The 15,956-nt window shown below is 33.4% G+C and overlaps 1 protein-coding gene across 1 annotated transcript; it reads left to right on the forward strand.

Annotated features, from left to right (window-relative positions):
* The first annotated feature begins 241 nt into the window (after positions 1-241).
* LOC149806054 (uncharacterized) lies at positions 242-15,733 on the forward strand. The gene is made up of 2 exons (XM_089950924.1): positions 242-576; positions 7,867-15,733. The coding sequence occupies exons 1-2, from the start codon at positions 378-380 to the stop codon at positions 8,130-8,132; spliced, it is 465 nt and encodes a 154-aa protein (XP_089807050.1). The 5' UTR covers positions 242-377; the 3' UTR covers positions 8,133-15,733.
* Positions 15,734-15,956: the final 223 nt, after the last annotated feature.

Consider the following 15,956-nt stretch of genomic DNA (forward strand, 5'->3'; position numbering starts at 1 on the left):
GTTTTAAGAATGCCTCCAAGAGGCATAAACAATTTTACGTTAAGTAAAAACACATGCTAACACATTTTTACGAAGAGTTTTATTTAACTTAAATTATAATCAAGGCATATATTAGAATGACCGTAGCAAGTCATGAAAATAAACAAAGTAGTGGGGTCAAGTGTTTGGAACTATTTTGTTATTACGCTTAACATACAGATGTGTCATAACAGCTTGTCGGCGTAGGGATAGTATCCGACAGTGGAGTAAATCGCCAAAGCAGAGTCTCTTATCAATAGTGCTATGTCTAACAATAACATGTGCCAGTCTGTGAAAGAGCAGACCGCTGATTTCTTCTTGCAGTGATCGATTGTTTCTACAAAGGTTTCAGTAAAATAATGGATTCTCTTACGGAAAATACGTTTGTTGTGTATGGTACATCTATATTTATAACGGTAGTTGCTTTGGTAGTTGCTACATGGTATGCATTGTCCAATATCTTCAGATTATGGGAAGCCGGGAAACCAAAACCAGCTGATTCTGAAACTGAAGATTCTTCGGAAACCGAGTGTAATGATGAGAAACCCCAATCGCACGGTAGGGGGCCTTAACACTACCTATGTATCAAGTACATATATTTAATTTTTTTTATACGATTAAAGATAACATCTGGATGAAATTATCAGGGCTTTCTCTTATTGTTCGCGAGTGGATGAAAATAAATCAGCTTGCAAAATTTTATTTTTGCTGGCAGTTTTAAAAAAATACAAATTTCTGATATTTCATATACCGCAATCAGTTTATTTGGGGATAAGAAGCAATTACAATACTTTTCTGTTCGTTTGATTGTAATTTTTAATAGGGCGTAAATTGAACGGAATTTTCACCCCATAAGGATGAATAGACTGAATGCTGTTCGATTTTTACTAAACCTGATTGGGCCCAGATTACAGGCTGATTCAATTGCAGACTGGTTCAGATGTGAAACATAATTTTTAAAAAACAAGAATCCCCCCCCCCACACACACAACCAACCAAAACAATTAAACACAAATACCAGATTTCATTTAGTAGTTATTAATGTTTTCACAAACATAGAGGATGTCAAAGACAAAAGTTGATTTTCAGCTCCTGAATTTACATCAGATAGTTCTTAGCCAAAATCAGAACTAAATAGTGTTATTTATATTTAATATATATTGTGTGATTGACCTTGGTCCATGAATAAGGGTTGAATTTTTGCTTACCTGACTACTGTCTCTTGCCTACCATTGTTTTGTTATGATTGTGAGTGGTAAACATGGTGTTTACTAAAATTTAAGTTCAAGGCCTAATCTTGCCTTTGTGTTAGTGAAATTTTCAATTAGTTTTTGCAGAAAATCAATTACATTACAGGTGAAGTGAGGTTTGTATACATATAGAGGTTTGATGAACAAATTTTTCATTCCAGTTTTATGTCAGTCCTTGGGAGTTCGAGCTTGTAGTTGTGTTCAGACTTAATTATAGAAGAATTATTTATTAAAGTTATTAGAATTACAAGGTGCTCGATGACTTTTTGGACTAAAACGCTACTTTGAGATTATTGTGAATTCATTTGAAGACATTCTGGATTATATAATTGCAATACGCCAAGATTGCTTGTACATTAACATATTCAGGATATTGCTACATCAGCACATTCAGAATTGGAATTCATTCATCATACTCTATACTTTTTGAACTTGTGATAGAAAAGTAAGGATTATTTGGGATTGAATTTACAATACTCTAAATGTCTGTTAAATTCATACTTTATGTCTTGGAGAAATAAATTATTTGTTGATTGTACTAAACTTGTTGGTTTTACTTCTTTCTTTTAACTTAGTTTAAGACCATAGAGTCATAACAAACCAAATATCACTAAGTTATTTTAAGTCAAGATTATATCTTTAGTTTTTCAAGAATTGTATTATATTCAGTAAATTGGCAAACGACTTCAAAAGTGCTATAATTAAAGCAACGGTGATCAAACCGGCTTAACCAATTGATGGTCATATGATCCTGCTATTAGCATTTGCAATTAAACTAATTATTGATAAGGGGGCACTCACCAGCTATTATGTACTTTTGAGAGAGTGACATATGTAATGTGAAGTTTGCATTTAAAACATGCACAGTGGAGAGAATGTTGGCATACCTCTATGTTACATTAATGTAATGTGGATGATATTTCTTTGGATATTGTACTTTTGGAAATCGTACATGATCTAAGCACACTGCTAACTAAAATGACTGCTCCTTTGTGCTAAAAAATCAGTCTGAATTAGTCTAAAGTACACTATCCATAGCAGCTGTTAAACTAGGGACAATGAATTTTGCCAGACTAGACACTACCAGCTTCTGAAAGTGCAATGAATGAATTACCAAATATATAAAATGTAAAAAACGTTATCAGCTCATTTTTATACAATTTACCTCTGAAGTTCAGGAAGTGAAAATGACCAAGTGGAGCTAGCACTTTTTTGAAAGGTGCACATCTGGAGTAAGGCCAAGCTGTATACTCTATAACCCATACATATTACACCCATCAATCATACACCAAAATAAAGGAAATTAAAGGTTCTTTGATTTATACCTATGATATACAAGGTCTTTTTTAAATAGCCAGTATAACCAGTGAGGAAAGCCGGGGAAATTCTTTTTCTTTAAAATTCTAACCCTATGCAAAATGCGAAACTGTAGAGCGACACGTTGAAACAAATATAAAAATGTATGCAATTATTTATTTAATTTTCATATTATGTATGATGTTCTAAATAAAATGGTACATTAATGTTAAGCTTGAAAATAAGCTAGTTGTGCTCATTTTGCTCTTGCTTACATAATTTGCCCTGAGGCATGTTTGTGTGAGTAGTGAGCTTAATTATGGGGAAATTAGAAGTCTTAGAATATAGGAATGGAGTCAACTTCAATTTAAAACTTGCAATAAGTAAAATAAATATATAGTGAAAATGTTTCTTTTCATTTATTTGCAATGAAATTAAAAAAGAAATAATGAGAAAGCAAATTTGCTTATTCCATATAGGCAAATATTTTACACTTTGACCTTTATGAACCTGATCTGTTCCATCCCTTTTCAGACTGAAAAATTTATTGTTGATATCTCAGAAATAATTCTGGCTAGTCTCATGTTCCTGTCATTCAGCATAACATTGGCTGCTATGTTGACAAAATGTAATGTGCATTTTTAGAATAGCTCACTTCTTATCATAAGGAGGGGGGCTGGACTTGTTAGAGACTGTGACACTCATAAATACTGTTCTGTGGGGGGAAATACAGGAGAATTATTCAAAAGGACTGTTTTAATGCTTGCGACTTAAATGTTTCAGCCATACAATCAAAATTAAATCATACAATAATAATACCTATGTTCTCTTTAAGCTCACCAGTTATTATGTACTTCTGAGAGAGTGATGTATGTAAGGTGAAGTTGTTTGCATTTAAAACATGCACAATGGAGAGAATGTTGGCATACCTCTATGCTACATTAATGTAATGTGGATGATATTTCTTTGGATATTGTCCTTTTGGAAATTGTACATGATCTAAGCACACTGCTAACTAAAATGACTGCTCCCTTGTGCTAAAAAATCAGTCTGAATTAGTCTAAAGTACACTATCCATAGCAGCTATTAAAATAGGAAAAATTAATTTTACCAGACTAGACAATACTAGCTTCTGAAAGTGCAGTGAATGAATTACCAAATATATAACATGTAAAAAGGTTATCGGCTCTTTTTTATTCAATTTACCTCTGAAGTTTAGCAAGTGAAAATGACTAAGTGGAGCTAGCACTTTTTTGAAAGGTGCACATCTGTAGTAATGCCAAGCTGTGTACTCCATAACCCATATTACACCCATCAATCATACACAAAAATAAAGGGAATTAAAGGTTCTTTGAATTATGCCTAAGATATACAAGGTCTTTTTTAAACAGCCAGTATAACCAGAGAGGAATGCCAGGGAAATTCTTTTTCTTTAAAATTCTAACCTATGCAAAATGCAAAACTGTAGAGCACCACCTAAAGTAATAACAAGCAGTGATAATTCAAGTTAAGATTCTATCCGTTATCCAAGGGTAATATTAGGAGATACCAACATAAAAAACAGATGAGGAGGTACCAGAGAACCACGATGTCACTGTAGAATCCTACACTGAGAAACAGACCTTCGCCAGTTAACTACTTAAGTTATGTGCTATCATTTATGGATCACATTAATTTCTCCATTGCTATATTATATATATATATAAAATGTTTTAAATAATAATATGCTGTTCTTTATCTTGTATCGACTTTCAACAATAAGATGTGCATAGAGTTAAATAATACATTATAAATGCAGCTAATGAAAATCACTTACAGTGCTTGTTTATAAGGTTTATATGTAAAGAAATATTATGCGAAAAAAAAGAAGCAAAACAGCAGCATACAGAGACCAGTCTATATAGAAGAAAACGAATGAACTGTTTAGATTTTTTGAAGTGTTAGTTATTTACAGAACATTAAATGATACATTATGAATTCATGGAACAAACATTAGCACACAGTGCTTTAAACAAAGATTATTATTTTTTGTCACATGAGGTCCATATAAAAATTAGAACATAGATGAGTAATTTTTTTATAAAACTAAATCATAAATTTTACTGGACCCCACTTAAATATTTTAGTATATAATTTTTTTAATTAGAACTATTAAGTGTATAGGACATACACATATAATGATAATTTAGTATTTAAATTTTGAACAAAAGTGAATGAGCTGCTTTGAAAATATTTAACTACTAAATTGTTGATGCAAGATAAACAGTCGTACATTATTTCATTTTATTATATATAATAACCTCATTATCTTACGTAAAATCAGTGTTTTGTTTTCTTAAATGCAGATTTGAACTTCTTAAAGTACCTGAGAAGTAATGAGAAAGATCATATTTTAAGCAAATGTAAATGCCAGTGGCACAGTCACATTTAAATTCTGGAAAAAAACTTGCAATATTTCACATGGTCTGAAATCTGCCCTTAATTTGGGCTGAATAAGTCTTACCAAATCAGCCTGTTACCTGGAAAATTTGGACAGAAGACAATACAGTTGATTTAGATTCACCCACTTCACATGGTTTCCCTTGCATTTACATTGTTTTGTGAAAACATGTATATTAGCTGGCATAGACCTTTACATGCAAAAGATACCATTATTTTTCAAATTGTCTAAGATTTAATCGTGTGTAAGAAATGCATGAGATTAAAAGCAGTATTTATTAGGCAAGAAAAAGAATGTGTTTCCTATTCCACTGGTTGTAAAATTAGGGTTAGTAGGTAGTTTTTTGTGTCTTTTTTCTCTTCTTTTCGGTTAACATGGTATATATTTATAATGATTAGTTTATATATAATGTACTGGGAAAGCCAAAATATACCAAGAAGAATATTGGGTCTTTTGTAGGCCCCTATGCCAGAGCTAGGAAAGCCAAAATCTACCAAGAAGAATATTGGGGCTTCAGCATTTTTGCTGCGGCTTGTCCCAAATGTAATTAATTCTATAGGTATGTGGATATAGGGATTGGGAGGAGGAGGGTTCAAAGACTAACATTATAACACTTGAACCCATAGTCCTACAATGTAAGATGCCTACCCTGATAGTTGTGATGGGGGGATATGGGATATGGTGTGCCCCTCCCCAGTGGTAACTGTCAGGGTTGATGTCAGACTTTGATGATTGGACCCCCACACTATAACCATTTACCAATAGTCTTAATTTCATTTATAAGTAGCCCCTGTAGGTAATCTAGCCTGTTAATGAACATGAAAATAGATTTATTAAAGAAATTAAAATTGGTTACTCATGAGTCTGGACAACAATGAATCAGCCAAGTCACAGTGAACTGTTCCATGAAAGCATCAGATCCAAGAGTAATTTATATGTTCAACAAAACAACACATCCTTTGCTTTGAATATTGAACTTTTACTTGGAACACACATGCTAGTTTAGATAAAATATTAAGACCATGCTGTGGAATGCTCAAGACCTTAGATTGGTGGTATTGCTTTTTTGCTGTAATTGTATCTAGTTTGTGGAGCCCAGAGTGTCCGAGTGGTCTAAAGAGCTCTCCGTTATGGATCACTGCCATCTCACCTCTGTCTGCATGGGTTCAAGTCTCAGATTCGGCCAATGTGGGTATGTGAGAAAGCTTGCCAGTAGCTTCTTGAGGGTCAGTGGTTCTTTCCGGGCATTTCCCGGGTTCTTCCTCCATGATTAATACTGGCCGCCATGTATAGTCTATTGTGTTCTGAAAATGACGTTAAACCCAGTACCAGATCCATGAAAGTATTGCAGACCAGCACTTTACAGCTCCATTAGCAGTCCCAGCTCCATCTTGACCCAGTGCCAGCTATGTCACCACCCTGTTCCTGGACACCCGGTACCAGTCCCAGATAGTCAGGGATACATATAGTTAATTCCTTGAGATAAATCCAACATGTTGTCAAATTCCAAGCATTGTACTACACAGCCAGTTTTGATATGTAAGTCATTGCGCCTTCCACAGGAGACTTTCCGTAAAGATTCACGCTCACAAGTGCCATGTTCTTAATAGATTCGACAGTGTTCAATAGAGACCATTCCTTCAGTGCATCAGTTGATGATGTTTTCCAGCTTCTGTCCACAGAGCTTTATCCACCTCCATCTTATAAGACGCCAATGGTCTCTTACCAATCCATGCATCAGTTAGTTGATCTTTTGTCAAGAAAAACCATCCATTATTCGAGCAACTACCAGGGTCTGGGGGACCCTGAGTGGCTGAGTGGTCTAAAGCGCTCTCCGTTATGGATCACTGCCATCTTACCTCTGTCTGCATGGGTTTGAGTCTCAGATTTGGCCATTTTGGGTATGTGAGAAAGCCTGCCAGTAGCTTCTCGTGGGTCAGTGGTTCTTTCCAGGCATTTCCCGGGTTCTTCCTCCACGATTAATACTGGCCGCCATGTATAGTCTATTGTGTTCTGAAAATGACGTTAAACCCTACAACAACAGCAACAACAAGTATCTAGTTTGTTATTGATGGAGAATCCCCTGTTCTATAAATATCTACCTAACAGAAGCCCTCAGCAATAATTCATATCCATGTAATTAAAAAAGGCCCTAAAACTGATAGGAAATATCTTTTAAAAAAGTAAAATAGAAATAAAACAATTAATAAAATTATAAAGAATTTGCAATTATCAAAGTTTAATGTTTTATTTTGGTATAAACTTTCAATTGCTGATTCACAGTGACAGCTTACATGATGCCCTTTGGGCATTTTTTGCTGTGTGATTTGGCAACTGACAGTTTATAAAATGATAAATGCAGGAAAAGCATTAAACTCTCAAGTATATTCAAAATCACGTATAAATATATATAATTCCTTGCTCATAATAATGATGGGTAAGGTCAGAACTCCTTGTACTGTGGGTATCATAATGCCAGAAATGATGGTATCCTATTCTGTCTAGTTTTGACTGTATATTAAATTGATTGATAGAATGCAAACTGCTGGTGACATATTTTTAGTCCTCATCTTTGTTATGGTCTGCCTTATATCTTAATTGACTGTTTTGTTTATCATTTCACTGTTTTATTATTTAAGATACCATTGGTTGGTAGAATAGCTTTTAATTCATTAGCTTATATAAATATTAAGTGTATAACATATGTTTTTGTGTCCTCTGGTTGCACATACTTTACAGTTAAAACGCCTGATGATTTAGTATGTTTGCAAAAGACAGTGTATCTTTTGTTTTACAGTTTTCACATAATGGTTTTATATTTATAAATTAACAAAATTTGCTATTTGTTCCCTTTCATTTCAGAGAAAGAAAGTAAAGAAAGTAAAGATTATGAGAGTGTTGACCCAGTGGATTATTGTGAGCACATCCAGAGTGAGGTGAAGAAAGCCCAGCTGCGGGTGACAAACAAGAAGCTGGAGCAGAGCCTCACTGAGGAACAACTGAACGATGAGAGGGAAATTCAACGGAAACAGCTCGAGGAGATTTTTAAACTGATTAAAGACCAGAATGACAAGTTTGGCATCAGCAGCATTGATGACATTCAGGAGCAAATGAAACTATATGCATGATCCAGATATATATCCATTTGTTTTAATGTTCTGAACAATGCTGTATTTTGTTGTTGCATTTCAAATTTTCTACCACATATCAATATGAAAGATGATTGGGTAACTGCAAAGAAAAGATGCTTTCACGTTTTTTGCCACACATCAAAGTCCTGGATTAATCCTTGAATAGCATGACATCATACACGTTAGAGGTATTAGTAGTGCCTGGTTTACCAGGGTATTTTCTTCAGGTGATGCATACCGTATTGGTTGGTCACTGTACTGGTACTTAAGTAGTTCTGTCAGCAAGGAATGTGCAGAAATTCCTGTATTTCAGCATGTTTTCATTTTTCTTGACAATGTAATTAAAACCTTTTATTATTATTTTATAATAGACTTGTACTTGTCACAAATTGTTTTTGAATGTTACAAATATAATTAAAATTAAAATCCTTTAATCACACATTTGGCATGTGTCATGTATGCCAACTTGGTGGCCAAATGGGATGTTGTGAAAGATACTAAGTCCCAATCCAACTGTTGGAAAAATTTCAGGTTTAGAAAAAAATATGTCATTTTTCAGTTATTTGCTAGCGTATGTTAATGGGTTAAGCAAATGCATTCCTTTATAAGACTGTGAGTTATCCAAAGATTTTCAGGAGAGCAGCAGTTTCTGTTTGAATTTTATCATAATTTCTCAAGAACACACAATATATTATAATTTATTGTGTAAGTATTTTGTTTTATATTTTCTGGCCCTCTCAAATAAATGACTTGATCAAGTGTTGGCATCCTACTCAAAGTTTCCCTGCCGAGTGTAGCTAGTAAACTAAGCTGCATTGTCAATACCTCTTACTTTATCAACAAGCTTTCTAATATCAGCACAGTGTGTCAGATACAGTGTAATCTTCATTGTCCCGTTTAGCTAAATTGTTTAAATTACAACTTATACAATGATTAACATGTAGCAAATTCATTAGGTACTGACCATTTAATTTTTGGGGTGGAGGCTGCAATTTCCTGTTAGCTGTGATATTTTATTTTATTTTATCTCAAGATATTTAATTGTGTAGTAGATATAATATGGTGTTTTTTTTTGGTTAGAAAATTTGCATTATAGTTCCGGTTCAGATTTTTTTATTTGCTTATAAGTCATAAACCCCTTGATAGATTTTTTTATATGAGATGTATCATTATAAATCTAAATCAGTTCTTTACGTTAGAAGCCCTTTTACTTTTGGGTCAAGATCACGTTCAGAGAAAATTTGTGTTAGCATTTGGTTAAAGGTTTTTTATTTACTTATATTTCCTAAACCCATACATTGGATAAATCACTATGGAGACAATTCATTCTTTATCATGCTATCTCAGCCTTTTGACCTTGGGTTGAGGGTCACACATTTTGCACCAATTTATTGATCCTAGGTTTACTGAACATTATTATTGTCATTTGAGCATCTGTTGGAACTTTAACATTTCTTATTGAACCAGTACATTTAATAAGAATGATTATTAGTTATATCAATCTATATTTTGCTTTGGTCAAGGTCACTGATTAAAATAAAAAAAGTTTCTACACAATGTCGATTTTACAAAATGCATCTTCACCATAGTTTGTGGATGACTTGCTTTTTTTGGTTAGAATGAAGGACAAGGTCATTGTGTATCAAAGTAAAATGGGTTTTTCAGACTAGTTTTAGTTCTAGAGTCCAGTACTTGACCAAACTTTGTGAATGGCTTGGACCTATGTAATTAAAAAAGGCTTTAGATTCAGGGAACTAAAAGTCAGATGTCAGTCTTTTTGAGTTTGGTTAAATTCTGCATACCTTGACCAAAGGTTCATTGATCAGTAATCTCCAGAGTCAGCCATATTCTACTATTGCCTACATAGAGGACTATTAAACATGGAGCAGGCATATATTACAATGTTCCCTGTGCTCTTGATCACTTGTGTTTAGTGCCTGACCAACTGCAAATAGAATCACCTCAAATCTGCTTGCACATTGTGCATTGGAATACTTTGATCTAAACTATATGCAGTTGGGTGCCCATTTTAATATTTTACATTGGGTAAATATGGTCATTGGTTGAATTAGCTTGATTTAATTCAAAGATAATATCCAGTAGGAATGTGTCTAAGCCATATGTAAAAACAACTGCATCCAAGAAGTTTTTTGGTTAGAGGTCATTGGGTTAGGAGGCTGCATATATTACTCAGCTACAGATCTGTGCCATTTGTATTTGACTCACATTTTTAAATAAGAAATAGTGCCTTACACTTGTCTATTATAATGTTGGTACTGAATGTTTATTGTCTTTGCTTTTACTACATAAATTTAAATTTTTTAAGACCGGGTTCCAATTTCAACAAAAAAGAATCTAAATTAGGTCTAGACATGTATTTAGTCAATTTGATGTCCAGTTTAAATTTCTAGACTTAAGTTTAGTACAGGCTAAGGTTCTTTTGGTTTACAAAATTGATAAGAATCAGTACATACTGAAAAAATAACTCAGCAGAATGCTCTGATAGAAAATAACAATTGGGGGCCAACCATTTAGTACGTATGCATGGAGGTGAGATGGGGGGGTTGACCCAAATGCATACGATTGCATATGGGGGGTGTCGATAATAATTTGTCTAATACTTAACCTGTTCAGCTGGGTTCAGTCTGCATTTGAATTTTAGCAGACACTAAACAAACGTTTTACAGTTATGCAGCTAATTTCTTTGATTCAGCATTTGTGGACTATCTGTTTTATTAAACACATTAATAATATTAATCATTGATCGCTTTTGTGTTTATTAAATATAGGCTGTTTAAAGAAATTGGAGGGGGGTTGTCAAGAGTACATACGCAGGTGGGGGGGGGTGTTAAAAAAGTATGCATGTGTACAGGGACGAGGGGTCAAACTTTGCCAGATTTTTGCATACATACTAAATGGATGGCCCCTTGTTACATCTGAAGGCTAAAGAGATTAATTTATGGGCAAAAAAAATACAACCATGATGCAGCAAAACTTCATATAGTACCATATATACTGACTGAAAAAGTCGGGTAAACTTACAAACAGTATAGACCCTGATTTGCTGTTGCATAATGTGCTGGTAGTTCAGGGTCTGTGTTTTTGTTCTTCTGATTCCTTCTAACAAACTACAATGACCCAGGTCTGCTAGCATGTTATATGATGGCATAATTGGGTCTGTGCAGTTTGCTGTTGGACTTGACTTATAAGCTGATATATATGGTAAACTGCTCTTTGCTTGAGTGTACTTAGAGCAGCTATCAGTATATATATATATGTATAAAGATTGCAGGTAAAGAAGCACCTGTGTATAAAGGTTGAATTTAATAGTTCCCTTTGATGCATTTTTAATAATATTTACCAGCATATAAAGACTGCCTGTTTATACCATTCATTCTTTGATGGTCTTGACTAGTTGTAATACAAAGGTTTGATGACAAATTATCGAAGGTGTGACTTTGAAAATTTAGCACAGAGTTCTTAAATGTTTTGAGTAATAAGTGTTGTAAAATATGCATTTTATTGTCGACGATATACACTGGTGGTTTTGAATTATTATATAATATTATTGTACAACTTAGATAGCTTTACTCAGTATGCATGTACATTGTATCATCATAATGATATCTTTGTCAAGTCTGTGTACTATGGATCAAAAACAGATGTGTTTAGATCTAATCCAGTCTGCATATCCATTAATTCCTGGGTTTTTGTTGGGATGGAAATTTGATGTAGCTTAAGTTTTTATCCAATCATTTTTATTCTACAGGGATTAAATCTTAGGTCAGTTAGTTTTAAGTGATCATTGATCATATTTATCCAGGGTATGAAATTTAATTTGCCTTTGATAGTTTCTGACATTTGAGTTGAATATTGTTCCTCCTAATACATTTTCTTTTTCAATTCATCATAAATAATGTATGTAAATGAACCTGGTGATATTAGGGGGCATAGATAATATTTGTTTGAAGTAATGTTAAATCAGTTCCAATATATTTATATTCCCCATGTTCTTTGATAATCTTTGAAATATTTTATGCTCATATAAGTTTCTACAGCTCAGTACATGTCAAGAAATAAGAACATTTGTGCTAAATCTTTCATTACAAGAACCTGATTTTGATGCCAAAGGTGATTACTCAAATCAATTTTATTATTTTCATAATGGTGGTAATTCAGTTGTCCATATTTAAAGGAGTTAACAACTGCAAGAAACAGTCTGCTTCATATTTTGTTATACCTGTAATTTTTTCCTCATAATTTGTAGTTTCATCAAAAAGTAAGTCCAAGTTTGAAACGGATATTCACAAAGTGCTTCTGATATTGTTTTTAAACATTTAATTTTTGTATATTAATGTTGACTTAACTCTGGTGTAGACGTATTCTGAAATGTCTCTTTATAGTATTGGCAGATCATCATCTAGATTTGTTGTGCCTTTACTGCTTGCAGGGGAGGGGGTATCTTAATTTGGAACTGTTGATGTGTCTGTCTGGACATCACAATGTGGGGTATGTTGTATGTACACATTGATCTGATTTCATTTTATTAAAGTAATTTTTCTGTTCCTAACTGCACTTTTTAACTTATTTAATTTGGGAAAAATCTTGTTTGCGATATTTGTAAAAACAATTGACATAAGAGAGATAAATTTTCACAGGCATCATGTAGATGACCTGATTAGATGTTTATGCCACTTGAGCAAATTTACCATTTTTGTAAAATAAATTTTTGAACTCTTTTTTTGTGTGAAAACTTTTTTATCATGACTGCACAGAAAAACATGACCTAGACAAATGAAATTTGGTAAACATGACTTTGTATATAAAACATTTTGTTTCTTCATTTTTTTGTATTTAAAAAAATAATTTTGGCAGACTTTTTGCTTAGTTTTGGGGCTGCAGTGAGGTCAGCCCATGTTTCACAAGCAAATCAAATTTTGTAAACCTCTTTATTGACGACAAAGCATAAGATTAAATTGTGAACAAAGATTTTTTTCTTCTGTATTTTTTATTGTGAAAGTAATTTTTGTTTTACTACTGGGCAAAAAGTGTAAAAGGTTTGTTACCAGTGATGAAAAGCATAGCGTTAGTCCACAAGTACACTGGTCAGTACAGAGGTCAAGCATCTTTATAAAATATCAGAATCATAGATTAGTATTAGAAATATGGGGACCAATGTATGAGTAGTTACCATGGAGTATGGGGGGGGCATCGTGTGGAAGTTTCACTGTAAATTTACATTGTTTTCCAGAAGAAGACCAAAATTGTTATAATTTTATATCGTCAGTGATTGAATATGTTTATATTATTTAAGAATTTTGAATTATGAATTCTTGATTTCAGTTGAATCCCTCAAAAGTATCACTTTACCATTTATTGCAAATGTGTGGAAAGACTTGTTTTTATAAACAAAATATATCCAGATTAATAAAACTTGCTGGTTCTTGTTGGAATTTAATGTCAATGGGCCTTAAAATATAAAGGTCCTTGAAATGTTGATTATGTTACAATCCAAAAACTAAAATCTAGTGTTCCTTTCATTTAATAATAAATAGTTCATCTTGCCATATATCATGTAAGCATGTAGATATTTAGCTGTATTATTATTTCTCTTGCATCATTCAATTGTGTTTATTTCCAACATCTAAAATATTACTGGACCTGTGTTCAATTTCATATGGAACATCTATGAATGAGGGGTCTTTTTAATTTTACACAGTAGATGTCAACACTGTCCTAGTTGCCAAAAATAGAAAGCACTGTAAACAGGACTTCATGGATTGAAAGTCTTATTTTGGTATTGGGATTCATTCTTCAGTTTTTGCCATTAATTTGCTGCAAAATTTTATTGAGTTCTGGCCCTTGTTTGGCTTGGAATTTTCTAGCCAGACACTTTTTAAGGACTTCATGGATAGAAACTAAAGTTAGTATGAGGTTTAATATTAAAGAGAGCAGGGTCAAGTTTAATTGTTTTTTTTCCTGCAAAGTGTTACAGAGTTTTGGCCTCTGTTTGACTTGTAAATTTTCCTTCCCTTTAATTGCATCATGGGGGGGGGCATATGTGTCTTATGGACACATTTCTTTGTTTAGATTGAGCTCACCTTCCTGGAAGATCAATATGGAGCTCACTTTGGTGCCAGTTTGTGTGTCCATCTGTACTTCTATCAACAATTTAGAGTAAGGTTGATGTGTTTTTTTAGAAGCTCATTGTCAGTGTTTTCTATTTTCTAGCTAGGTAAATGGTGGGATCTACAAAAAAAGGGTCTCTTGTTTGTTGTTCTTTAAAAAAAATATTCAGATGTGCTAAAATATGGCAGTAAAGTAGGGCATGTTGTAGGATACCTTACAAAAGTGCATTTTGGACTGGCCTCAAAGGTCTTTCCTGTCTATTAATGTAAGCCATTTGATTTCTTGTTTTACCTTTAGAAAAATTCCTGCCTAATATAGGGTTTCTTAATATGTATAAAATGAGAGAGAGACTTATTTCTTCAAAAAAGATAGACATTTTATGAACTATTTATGTATGAAAATGTAAATTTTAGATTTGTAGAGATTTGTATAGATAATCAGATTGGCATAAACTCACATCAGTCATAAATGCTGATCAAGTTAGGGGTTAAACAGAAAAGTTGTTTCCTCTGTATACACAAATGCCATCTGTACTTGCTTAAAAGTCTAACTGAAAACAACAAAACTCCAGATCTGCCATAGCATAACTTGCCTGCAGACTGTAGTCTGTATTGTTTGTTCTACTGATTACTCCTAACAAGCTGCACAGACCCATATCTGCCAGCAATTATTCAGTGGCAGATCTGGGTCTGTGCAATTTGCAGTTGGACTAGTCTTATAAGCGAGGATATATGGTAGATTCAAATGGTGGACATCTTAGCATGTTTTAATTGATGTTTATTTGCTAGCATCACATAAAACTACACAGAAGTTTATCTGCAATAATAACTGACATAGGGCATTAGCATGACCTGTCTAAGCTAACATGTGCAAGTCAAGCCATTGTTCTTAGCTTGTCACCATATACAGGTTGTGTAGCTGAAAACAGTTGTCAAAAATCATAGTATGGATACTAAAATCAACTGTAGTTAGGGGGCAAGGTCAATGTAAGGCATGTACCAAGTCAATATTGGTATGTTGTGAAGTCCTTTAGCCAGACATTTTGTGACCAAATATTTGGGATTTTATGGAGGTAGCCAGTATACAAAGAATGGATTAGCACTAGACTGACCAAGTGGTTGAAAGTGCTTGGCTTTATAAATCTTTCACATATCTCATCAAATTTCATCAATAATGTAACACTTAGCAATTTAGGACAAGTTTTGTTAGTATCATGCATTATTCAATTACATCCTCTTAATAGATATAAAGCTTACCAAATTAGGCAAAGAGCATATTGCAAACCAGATGAACAAAGGTGGTCTCATGGTACATGCATTGGTTCTTTTGATTTTTCAGGGCATTGTGTCTTTTTGAATCTCAATAAGTGTTTAATAATAAATTTTATACTTGTTAAATATTGTAAAAAGTTATGAGACGTGTTGTTAAGCTGCATGTTATAAGTTTTATGAATAAAAATATAATATAAAGTTGTATTTGTTCATAATATCAATAAAAGGGTAGAGATCTTTTCCTTACTTTACCATAATAGTTCTGTGAACTGGAATATTTCTCTATCCTCACCAACCTCTATGCCCATCCATCAGTTTCCTTTCCACTCTTTAGCTTAATAGATACCCCATAATACCGCTATCAGGTACCGAACTGCTGTCTTCTCAGTTTGAAGAATTATAATTTGCAGTATCAGTCCCT

This window comes from Sinohyriopsis cumingii, chromosome 2 (genome assembly GCF_028554795.1).
Source record: "Sinohyriopsis cumingii isolate HCF-2022 chromosome 2, ASM2855479v2, whole genome shotgun sequence".
Taxonomy (NCBI): domain Eukaryota; kingdom Metazoa; phylum Mollusca; class Bivalvia; order Unionida; family Unionidae; genus Sinohyriopsis; species Sinohyriopsis cumingii.